This window comes from Typopeltis vanoorti, chromosome 7, assembly GCF_054136105.1.
Source record: "Typopeltis vanoorti isolate ZY-2024b chromosome 7, IOZ_Tvanoo_1.0, whole genome shotgun sequence".
Lineage (NCBI taxonomy): Eukaryota > Metazoa > Arthropoda > Arachnida > Uropygi > Thelyphonidae > Typopeltis > Typopeltis vanoorti.
In genome coordinates, this window is record NC_143555.1 from 80362868 (window position 1) to 80374997 (window position 12130).

The 12130-nt window shown below is 33.9% G+C and overlaps 1 protein-coding gene across 1 annotated transcript in view; it reads left to right on the forward strand.

The window, feature by feature from the left end:
- LOC150104807 (NF-X1-type zinc finger protein NFXL1-like) overlaps positions 1 to 12130 on the forward strand; it is a 307000-nt gene that overhangs the window by 145007 nt on the left and 149863 nt on the right. The window contains exon 8 of the mRNA XM_090395984.1: positions 8422 to 8522. Coding sequence (XP_090252110.1) covers positions 8422 to 8522 — 101 coding nt within the window. The remainder of the gene's footprint in view (positions 1 to 8421; positions 8523 to 12130) is intronic.

Consider the following 12130-nt stretch of genomic DNA (forward strand, 5'->3'; position numbering starts at 1 on the left):
TTAATGCTGACCCTTGATGCAATCCAACTGTCACTTGAAAACTTTTACTCTCTCCCAAGCAGGTCCGAACTCTTGTCTTCACATTTCTGTACGTCTCCTGCACCAGCTTGACATATTTCTCCGGTACCTTCTTCTCCCTCAGACACCTCTAGACTTCCTGCCTTGGCACTCTATCGTATGCTTTCTCCAGATCAATAAACACCAGATGTAGCTCCCATTGTTTCTCTCAAAACTTTTCCATCATCTGCCGTAACCCAAAGATAGCATCTGTCATCGATCACTCAGGCATGTAGCCAAATTGCTGTTGAAGCCAATATGGTTATGCCAATTTCTTCTGCATTAAGCCTTGATTCATCTTTATGGCCTCATTTGTCTAGAAATTTTCCTTTTTAGAGTTCTTCTAGGCACTTCTTTCCATCCTCAAAAAATTTCTTCCTTATCTATAAGAATGCTCTCATTTTTATTTTTCATAATTATGCTTTTGTTTTGTTCTACTGGCTCATTCCTTTTATAATGTTATATTATTATTATTATTATTACTATTATTGTACAGGCACTTCCATGGAATCTGAAGACTCATCACAGGAGATCTAAACTATCCACATAATCTATCATACCTCTCCTTGAACCCATTAACAGACAAAGCACTCACAACTGACTGGCAATAGATTCCACTCATTCAAAATTCTCTAAGCAAAAAATCTAGTCCTCACCCCTACTAACCACACCTTTATTCAACTTCCAGGGATGACTTCTTGTTCTGGCCCCTCTAGGCAAGAGCTGAAACATTTCCCCTGCATCAATCCTATAGAACTCTTTAAGCAACATAAATGTTGCTATCATATTCCCTCTTTTTCTCCTATGCATCAATTTCTGCAGTCCACACACCCTCAATCTATCCTCATAGGGAACATTCCATAGACCATTCACCATCTTGGTTACTCATCTCAGAATCGTCTCCACTGCTTTCTCATCCCCAGGAAACCAGATCTGAGCATGAAATCCAGATGTGAACATATCAAGGCCTTATAAAGAGGAATAACAAATTCTGTATCTCTACATGTTAGTGTGTTCTAGAGTAGCCATAGTAATCTTAAGGGTCACCTTAGCAATATGTCCTCTAACTTTAACTTTCTGTCTACCACCTTCCCTAAATCTCTGGCTTCATCTGTTTCCTGGAGTACAGTTCCATCAATGTGGTGCCTGTAATCTATTTATCCCAAAATGCATAACTTTACATTTCTCCACATTAAACTGATACCCATTATATTTTGTCCATACTGACAGCCTATTTAAATTATCCTGCAAGCTCTCCAAATTGCCTTGTATAACTATTACTCTAATTTCACATCATTACCAAACAACAGAATATTTCCTTTCCAGTTATTTCCTGTATCATTTATGTACAAAATAAACAGTGGTGGTTCTATCATTGAACCTTGCAGCACATCACTAGTCACCAGCTTTCACCTGGATTCTGCTTCTCCATCTACCGCTTTCTGATATCTGTCCAGCAGCCATTCTCTTATCCACATAACCAGTGCCATATCCATCACTATTTGTTCTGATTTGTGTAAAAGAGTTTCATGTGGCATTAGGTCAAATGCCTTTGCAGAATCATCATGTAGCCATTTCCTCTATCTAACTCAGCTGTCACTCATTATAAAAAGTTAGTAAATCACTAAAGCATGACCAATCCTTCATAAAGCCATGTTGCACCTCATACAGCATCATATTCTTATCCACCTCTTTTTGAATTCTCTTTTTGGCCAATTTTTTCAGTACTTTTATCACCACACCTGAGATACTGATTGGTCTATAATTTACTATTGCTGTCTTAGAACCTCCCTTATGTGAGGGAATTATTTTGCTCTCTTTCCACACTTCTTAAAATTCTACCAGAACTGAGATTTAAAGACCCTACTCAGTGGCATTACAATTTCCCCTGCACATTCTTGCAAAACTCAAGCTGATATCCAATCTAATCTCACAGCTGTATTTACATTGAAATTCTGCATTATCCTAAGAACCTCCAGTTCATCCACCTCCATTTCCACATTAGTGTCTCTCGCATATGTTGCATCAGTAATCTCACTTAAATGATATACTCATGCAAAGTGGTCACTCATAACTCAACTATTTTATCTGCTTCTGTCACCTTGTGATTATCATCACTCGTAACCAACATCACATAACAAAAGAACTCTTTGGGATTTCCTTTGGCCTGCTTGGCTAGTTTCTTCTCGTAATCTGATTTTATCTTTCTCGCCATGCTGGTCACCTTTCTTGCCTGAGTCTTGTACTGTTCATGAATTTGCTGGTCACTCTTCTCCTTATGTACCCTCCACAGCATTTTCTTCTTCTGCAGTTCACACTTAATCATATTACTCATCCATATAACTCCTACTTGATTAACCCTCCTTACCTTGGTTCTACAATTTAATAATGCTTCCTCTAGATCAGGGGACTCCAAACTATGGCCTGCGATATGATTTTATATGGCCCGCCAGTTGGACTAATTTTTCAATATGAATCCACAAAAAAAAACATGGGGTGTTGATAGATTTCAAATGCATTAATTAAACTTGTGTTAAAAATATATTCCCGAATAGCAAAAAGTAACCGTAATCCAAGTTATGGTCTTTTTGACTGTAAAAGGTCGGTTAAAATGGACTAACAAAGAAAAAAAATTTTAAAGAATTCAAAACGAAATAAAAAAAGTTACATTCGAATAAACTTTTTTATCAACAAAAAAAATTTATGTCGCACGAAATAACAACACTTAAAAAAGTCAATAAAAATACGGTTAAAATGAACTAACGAGCAAAAAACAAAATAAAAACAAAATTTCCCGATCTGTATTCATTGACAAAAAACTCGAAGTTATACGAAATTAAAACAAAGTTACATGTAAATTGTCGGTATATATTCGGTTGAAAAACTAACGACTTGCAAAAATTTAAACAAATTGTTTCCCGAATGGAAAAAAATGAATTCAGCTATTTCAAAAAAAAGTATCAGTTTAGGTATAGAAATTGTCATGATAAGATTTTTTTTGGTATTTTTTACAAAAAATTTTTTTTAAATAAATAAAAAATTTTATAATTATTTATAAATTTATTCTGCAAGGCCCTGGCGACAGGGAAATAAAAGGGCATCGAAGATGGGAAAAAAAGGATTGGCAGCTGAAAATTTTTTATAATTATTTATAAATTTATTCTCTTTTATAGGGTTAACATGGATGAGAAAAAGAAAAGTTGATCATGAATGCCGTGTGTTTAATGAAGAATGTGGCGTAAAGTACTTCTTCATACAATCGAACTCAAAGGATAAAGCTGTATGTCTCATTTGTAAAGACACTGTTGCTATGTTGAAAGAATACAATATACGCCGCCACTATGAAACAAAACACACTTCAACGTTTTCGCAATTTAGAGAAAAAGGAGCGTTCAGATAAATTTGAATCATTATGTCATTGTTTGCGTTCTTAGCAAGGCTTATTTACGAAAGAAACTCAGAAAATGAAGCCTTAGCCTTGGTAAGCTACAAGGTTGCTTATGTGTTGGCCAAAAAAGGAAAACCATTCATCGATGGCAATATCATCGAAGAATGTATGATGGAAGCAGTGACCGAGTTATGCCCAGAAAAACTTAATATTTTTAAAATAATAAGTCTTTTGTCAAATACTATTGCTCGTCGGGTCGAAAATATGGGAAATAATATTATCCAGCAAGTTGTAGGCAAAGCACAATGTTTTAGTCGGTATTCTCTTATGCTGGATGAATGAACTGATGTTTTTAATACCTCGCAACTCGTAGTATTTTTACGTGGCATTGACGATGAACTTAATGTCACACAGGAATTAGCGTAATTTCGCAGCATGCATGGTACTACAACAGGAGAAGATATCTTCAAAGAAATTCAAAAAACACTAACAAAATATAATTTGGGACTGGAATCGTCTGCAATGTGTGACAGTTGATGGAGGAAAAAACATGTCTGGTATAAAAATGGGGTTGGTTGGGCAAATCACAAAAGCTTGTGAGGATGCAGAAATATCAAAACCAACGTTTTTTCACTGTGTTATCCACCAATGTATATTCTTATATCAATGTATATTCCTTTGTGGAAAATACATTGATATGAGCTGTGTCTTGAAACCTGTTATTTCTATGGTAAATTTCATTCGCTCTCATGCACTTAATCATCACCAGTTTAGGTGTTTTCTCGAGGAATGTGATTCTGAGTGTGTTGACTTGACATATTATACTGCAGTTTGCTGGCTTAGCTGTGGAAAGGTTTTCCATCTCAGGAATGAAATTGATATATTTCTTACCAAGAAAAACCGTTACAAACCACTTTTATCAGATACCGAGTGGGTTTGGAAATTGGCATTTTTTGTAGATCTGGTGAACTACATAAATAATTTGAATTTAAAGTTGCAGGGTGAAAATAACTTAGTTTGTGATTTATTATCTCATATCAAGGCATTCAGAGCAAAGTTGATACTTCTGAAAGCCAGGCGAAAAATTGTAACTTTGCTCATATGCCATACTATGCAGAATTGCATAAAAAGTGTGAAGCAGAATTTCCTTTCTCGTTCGCAAATTTAGTTATTTCAGATCTTAAACAACAATTTCAGAAGCGATTTGCTGATTTGGATGCCAATGCTAGGGAAATAAGATTGTTTCAAAATCCATTTGACTGTGTTGTTACTGATGTCCCAAGTCAACTTCAAATGGAAATTATTGAACTTCAGGCAAATGAACATATTAAAGATAAATACAAGGAAGGAAACTTGATTGATTTTTATAAATTTTTGAACTCTGAGTAGTTCCCAAATTTGAAGAAATTTGCTTGTAAATTTACGTGTGTAGAGGCTTAAGTACTGTGAGGACATCATGTTGGAGGCTTAATAGAATTTTTACAACACTCAAAAAGAATTAAAATAGAATTTAATACTTCCTATATTTCGTCCTAGTCACTAGGACATCTACGGGGATTACAAAAACAATTAATGTAACATATACACAAATAACAAACAATACTAAGCCCAACCACGTGGGTGACACTAAAGTCCTATCTAGGTAGAGCGCCCTCTAAGGGCAGTAGTAGGTGGCCTGGAATGTAAGGTGGGAACTCTGGTGATGAGTGTTTCCCAAATCTTCGGAAGCTTAATGCAACCGCATTTATTGAGATTTGGTTGGTTTTTGAGAGCTGCTGCTGCTTCTAAGAAAAGTCTCTCTTTCTTGAATTTGCTGTGGTGGAGCATGGTGGTTTTCTTCCATGATACCCTGTGGGTGGTGTCCAAAACATGGTCAGCCAAGCCTGAATGGCCATGGTTGTGTTTGAAGATGTAAGACTTGTGTTCCTCTAGACGGATGGATGCTGATCTGCATGTCTGTCCAAAGTACGCTGATCTGCCTGTCTGTCCAGCGTACTTTGGACAGACAGGCAGATCAGCATCCATCCGTCTAGAGGAACACAAGTCTTACATCTTCAAACACAACTATGGCCATTCAGGCTTGGCTGACCATGTTTTGGACACCACCCACAGGGTATCATGGAAGAAAACCACCATGCTCCACCACAGCAAATTCAAGAAAGAGAGACTTTTCTTAGAAGCAGCAGCAGCTCTCAAAAACCAACTAAATCTCAATAAATACGGTTGCATTAAGCTTCCGAAGATTTGGGAAACACTCATCACCAGAGTTCCCACCTTACATTCCAGGCTACCTACTACTGCCCTTAGAGGGCGCTCTACCTAGATAGGACTTTAGTGTCACCCACGTGGTTGGGCTTAGTATTGTTTGTTATTTGTGTATATGTTACATTAATGGTTTTTGTAATCCCCGTAGATGTCCTAGTGACTAGGACGAAATATAGGAAGTATTAAATTCTATTTTAATTCTTTTTGAGTGTTGTAAAAAAATCCATTAAGCCTCCAACTTGTAAATTTAAATTTATCTTGTAAATAAATCTCCAGCTTAAAAATAGAGATAAATTGTAAATTTATCTCTATTTTTGGGACAACGTATCTTTGCGAACAAACTTTTTCCTGAATGAAATATATCAGGTCAAAATACAGGGCAAATTTATCTGATGAACATTTGAAATTGCTACTTGTAATTAGCATTTCAAAATTTGAACCTGAGTTTAATAAGATTTTAAAAACACAGTTACATCATTCACATTAATGGCTTTATTATAATTTGTCATAAAAATATGAGAATTTGCTGATAGTGTTCATTGTCATTAATATACGATAATTTAATCTCACATACTCTGTAATCAGTTTTTATCTGCTTTCAATAAAACTCATATATCTAGTTCTAGAGTTTTTTATTACTACGGCCCACTGAACAGTGCTGCAGTACCCAATGTGGCCCCTCACGGCCAAACGTTTGGACACTACTGCTCTAGATGACCATTAACTATCTCCCATGAATATGCTTTATCAATTCTCCCAGCCTTGATTAAATCTATTTCTTTGCACTTCTCTGTATACCTTTGTTCTTGCTTCTTGGCATCTTCTATTTATCATATTGTTGAGTTGTTTATATTTTTCCTTAGTTTCTTCATATAAAGAGGTTTTGTATTTTCTTGTTTTATCTATTAGGTTTAGAATGTCTTGGGTGATCCAAAGTTTTTTTAACCTGTTTTTTTTACTCTTATGCAATCATTGGCTGCTCTGATGATTATATCCTTAAAATAGGCCCACTTTCTACTCTCTTCTGACAGTTTTTTGAATTTCAAATTATATTTCAATAAAACCAAATTGGGATCACTGTCTACATCAGCTCCAGGGTAACCTTTGCATGATTTTACTTTATTTTTATATCCATTTCTTGTTATAATCTAGTTGATGCCTTCTGATATCCCCTTGCATTTATTATTATTATGTGATACCTCCAGGGAGTCTAAAGACTCATCGAGGGAGGGCACCTACTCCACAACTCTGTCTCCACCGACTAAACAAACACCATCTACTGCCCCACCACCACTAGTATTTTCATAGACAATCACAAACATCAATGCCCACAGTGGGACTCGCACCTGCAGTCTGCTGGCTAGAGAGCAGATACCTCAGCCAATCAGGCCGGCCATTTTCCAAGTATACCTTCTTTTTTTTGGTACTTTAAATCAAGTATTAGTGATTATCAGATGAAATTGGTGGCAGAACTCTGGAAGCCTATTGCCTTTGTCATTTCACTATCCAAGTCCATATTTTCCTACCTCTCTTCCATCTTTTCCTTCTTCAGTGACTGCATTCCAATCACTTATGACAATGAGATTGTCTTCACCTTTGGCAAGATTTATCAAATACTCAGTATCTGCATATATTCTTTCAACTTCGTCATTACTCTGGTTGCTGGTAGGCATGTGCACTTGTATTACTATTATATTTCTTAGTTTTGCTTCAAGTTTTACCATTATCAGTATGCTGCTTTATTTTACTCACTTGATTACTCTTTTCTCCATTCCTTATTGAGGATTATTGCAACTCCATTTTTTGCTATGTAACAATAAAAACATTCTTTCTTTCTTTCTTTAATAATTCAATATGGCCAGAAGTATACATTATTATCAAATTGTAATTAGCATGCACTAATTCAAGAAATGTAAACTACATACATTAACACATGAATTGTCTGAATAATATCACTTAATAAAAATCATATTTGATTGTGTGATGTTTAACATTAATTCGAAAGCTTGTAGTATATGGGAGTATCCAGAATACCAGTGTTCATATTTAGCTTCAAGATGAGTTATTGGTCAGAAGTTACCACTTACTAGCCAGTGGCCAGTGCAGACTACCATCATTTCACGAAGTATTCTGTCTGTAGATATGTGTGGTCATTAGCTGGAAAGGTGATAGTACACTAATTCAACGTTAATTATATGATTTGATGTTACTTAAAATCATTATTTGAATTTTGTGGGAGTGAAAAAAAAAATATATATATACCTTTTTCCTTTATGTATTAGGCCTTTGTGGCCTATTATGAATTTGAAGCCAGAAATTCCACAGAATAGATAATTCAATCCTATTCCAGGAGTGTCCTGTGACTGTGGGCCAGTTTGCCTGTTCTGGGGGAGAAAAACCCCTACCTATGTATGAGACTGGCTAACTTATCTTTTGTCCAAAGAGACCAGATGAAGGTTCCTCACGTCACTGACGGGAATCGAACCCAGGTCTTTCCAACCAAAGGGCTTCGTCTATACCAACTGAGCTGTGAAGGCTCATATATATATATATATATATATATATATATATTTTTTTTTTTTTTTTTTTTTGAATTGTGGACTTTTATTTGGTTAAAACATAAATTGTATATATTTAAGTATCCTTATTAACTGTAAGTTGATTTAATTACTTAAAACTGCAAAATTACTAATGACATATTTATTTTCTAGGAAAATGTCCACCTTGTAATAAGCAGAGTAAGCAGAAATGTCAGTGTGGAAAACAGAGTGAAATTCGTCAGTGTGATGATCTTCTCTGGCAGTGTAATGAGGTAATTATAATATAGCAATATCTAACACACATATAGAAGCAAAACATGTGCTGAGCTATTTGCAGTGTGTTTTATCCTTTTCCCATGTACTTGTTGAGCTAGCATGTTTTTTGCCACATTTTAATCTTATCCACACTTACCACCGGGATTATAGTAGCAGGTACTGTATATTATTCCTATAGATTTTTGTATCAACTAGCTGGCTTTAATAGCCTTAGTTGACCTTTGATCATAATTCTAACCACACCAAATCACAAGAAGTTTGTTTGTTTGCAAAAGGGATAAAAACTTTGCTACCTCTGTAAGGCTTAACTCACTTTTAGTTGAAAAAGCACTTAAATTTTCTTCTCATGCAGTGGGAATTAAACTAATTTCTTTCCAGTCAAAGGGTGCCATCAGTGATGACTAAGTTATGAAGGCTCTTTGCATTGCTTCTCACATGCATGCGTAGTTGTGCACTACTTGTTAAAATGAGCAGTCACGAGGATGTGCAACATTTGCCCTTCATAATTCCAATCTGAAATTGCATTCTCTTTACCACTTTAATGCCTCCAGCTACAGTAGATGTTCACTATAGTGAACCCCTAGAGACCATTGAAATAGCTTGAAATAACAAAGGAAATGGTAGAAATAGAATGAAAGAAATTGTGAAAATAGAACAAAGAAAATTGTGGGAAATAATAAAGTAAATTGTTATTTCCTTTGTTCTTTTTCCTGCCATTATTCAAAGGAAAAAGAACAAAGGAAATGGCAGGAAATCATACATTGAGATAAAAAAATAGATTGGCAGGAACCATAAAGAACATAAAACAACATGAAAACGTGCAAATGCAAACAATAATGGCAAACATAAAAGAAAGAGCTAGAAGAGTATGAAATTATACAAATGAACATGTGGAATTATGTTTACATTTCAAAATGTTTCATTAGCTTAATATCACTTATCTGAAATCTTCATAACAAACTAAATAGGTGCAGTCCAAACCATTAAAATCAAAAATAGCCTGAAAACCAGCAGTCAGTCAACTTGATGATTTGTCATCTCCAATTACAATGAGAGAAAGGATATATGTTATGAACATTAATCATCTTAAGGGCGGGAATTCATTGGCACAGCTGGTATGAACAAGTTAGCTTCCTAATTATAGACCTAATGATCATTATTCTACTTTTAAGCCAACAGAGAAAGTTAATTGGAATGAATCTATGGAAAATGACCCTGGAATGGAAAAGGCAAAACGAAAAAGGAAACGACAAAATAATACATATAGGAAATTGGAACATAAGAGGAATAGCATATAAAGAAATAGAATTAGACCAAATATTAAATGAAATAAAATTTCAAATAGCAGTAATCACTGAAACAAAAAAGAAATTAAAAGGAACCTTGAGAACTGAAAATTTTAATGTAATTTATAGTGGAGTTGAGAAAGACCAAAGAGCACAAGCAGGTGTTATGATTTGGATTCATAATTCCCTTCCAAAACATAAATTATGGAATGAAAAAATAATAGAAACTAGAATAAAAATAGATAGAGGTATTTAACAATAATTGGTTTATATGCCGAAGAAGAAGAAAGAGAACAGGATAATATTGAATTTTATAATTAGTTACAAAATATATATAATAAAATAAATAAAAATAATTATGTAATATTAGCAGGAGACTTAAATGCAAGAATTGGAAACACAAAAATTAATAATAATATGAAATATATGGAGAACATACTCTAAACAGGAATGGTAAAAAATTGATTGACTTTGTAGTTTATAATAACCTTAAAATAATGAATTATTTCTATAAACATAAAGATAAATATAATAAATTTAGTTTAATCTTTATCCAAGTGTGACCAAACAAAGTTTGCACCTGAAAGTATCTTCAGGACTGGGGTAAGGTGGTACAACACCGGGCAACTCGTTTGGCAACTCCTATAGGTAGAGATTACCTTGCTGATGCTTCTGCCTGGTATCTCTACTCGGGCCTGGCTCCCACTGAAGAGACCGCAATAAAGGTCGAAACTAGTCTGGGTAGTGGCCCTCCCCTTAATGCATAACATTATACATATCTGCAAGGAGATGTTTTGCATTATGGGAGATTACTGAGATAGGAGTGTTGTGAACTTGCTCCACCTTTGCAACGAGTTGCCCGGTGTTGTGCCACCTTACCCCAGTCATGAAGATACTTTCAGGTGCAAACTTTGTTTGCTCACACTTGGATAAAGGATTCAACTAAATTTATTATAGTCTAACCAAGTGAAAAATAAACTTTCAATAAAGATAAATATACTTGGGCAGCGAGAGGATGGAAATCAATATTAGACAATTTTATCTTAAATGAAAAGACATGAAAGTTCTCTTTAGATGGTAGAGTTCACAGAGGATATGAAATAAGTAGTGACCACTTCCTCATTTAAAATAAAATTAAGATTACCACCTAAATTGACTACAAATAACAAGAACAGAAAGAAAATTTAAAACATTTGTTGATAAAACTAGATTATTAAATGACACAAATATACAATGGCTATGTGACCAAAGAATTAACCAATATTTAGATAAAATAAAACAAAATGAAGAAATCAAAATAGAATGGCTTAATATAAAAACAATACTAAACACAGCATCAAATGAAAGCTTAGGAAGGACCAAAAAATTCAATAAAAGGAAAAAACTGAAGACATAGGATGATTACAATCAAAGAAATAATCAAAATGAAAAAAGAAGCCTATCATAAATGGTTAAGCAGTAAAAGATTAGAAGATGAAATAGAATATAAAAGAATAAGAGCCATAGCTAAAAGAGAAGTCAGAAAAAGACATAGAGAATCGTGGAACAAATTTGTTTCTAAATTAGAACATGATTTATATAAAATAAGACCTAATGTATATAAATGATTTTGAAACACTTAAGTACAGATACTAAAGAAAACATAAAATTAAACACTGAATTGAAATTAGAAGAATTTCTATACAGAATTGTGGTCAGATAAATATTTTAAAAAAGATAACTGGCAAACATTTAATGAAAATAAAAATGAAATAAATAAAGAAGAATTAGAAATCAGCCTGAAAGAAACAAGAAACGGAAAATCACCTCGAGAAGATGAGTTAGGTTCAGAATTATATAAATATGCAGGAATAAGGTTCAAAGAAAGACATATTATTTTTGAATAAAATTTGTTCAACTAGTAACCCACCAATAGAATTTTAAAGATAGGGATCACAATCGCTTGAAAAAAGAAATTGTGATCCTTATCTTTAAAAAAGGTAGGAGAGATGACCCTAAAAATTATACAGGTATAAGTATACTAAATTCCTGTTACCAATTATATAGCAGAATTTTAAATAAACTAATAAAATATTCTGAAAACTCTATGTTAGAAGCACAGAATGGAGTTAGAAAAGGGTGATCATGTATAGACCTGTCTTTTGCCTAATATTAATAATAGAGAAAAGAAGAGAATACAATTTAGAAACACATATTACATTTATTGATTTTGAAAAAGCATTTTACAAAGTTAAAAGAAGCATTTTATTTAACATATTAAAAGAAAGACAAATACCAAATAATATTCTAAAAGCCATCATAAGTATATATGAAAATAA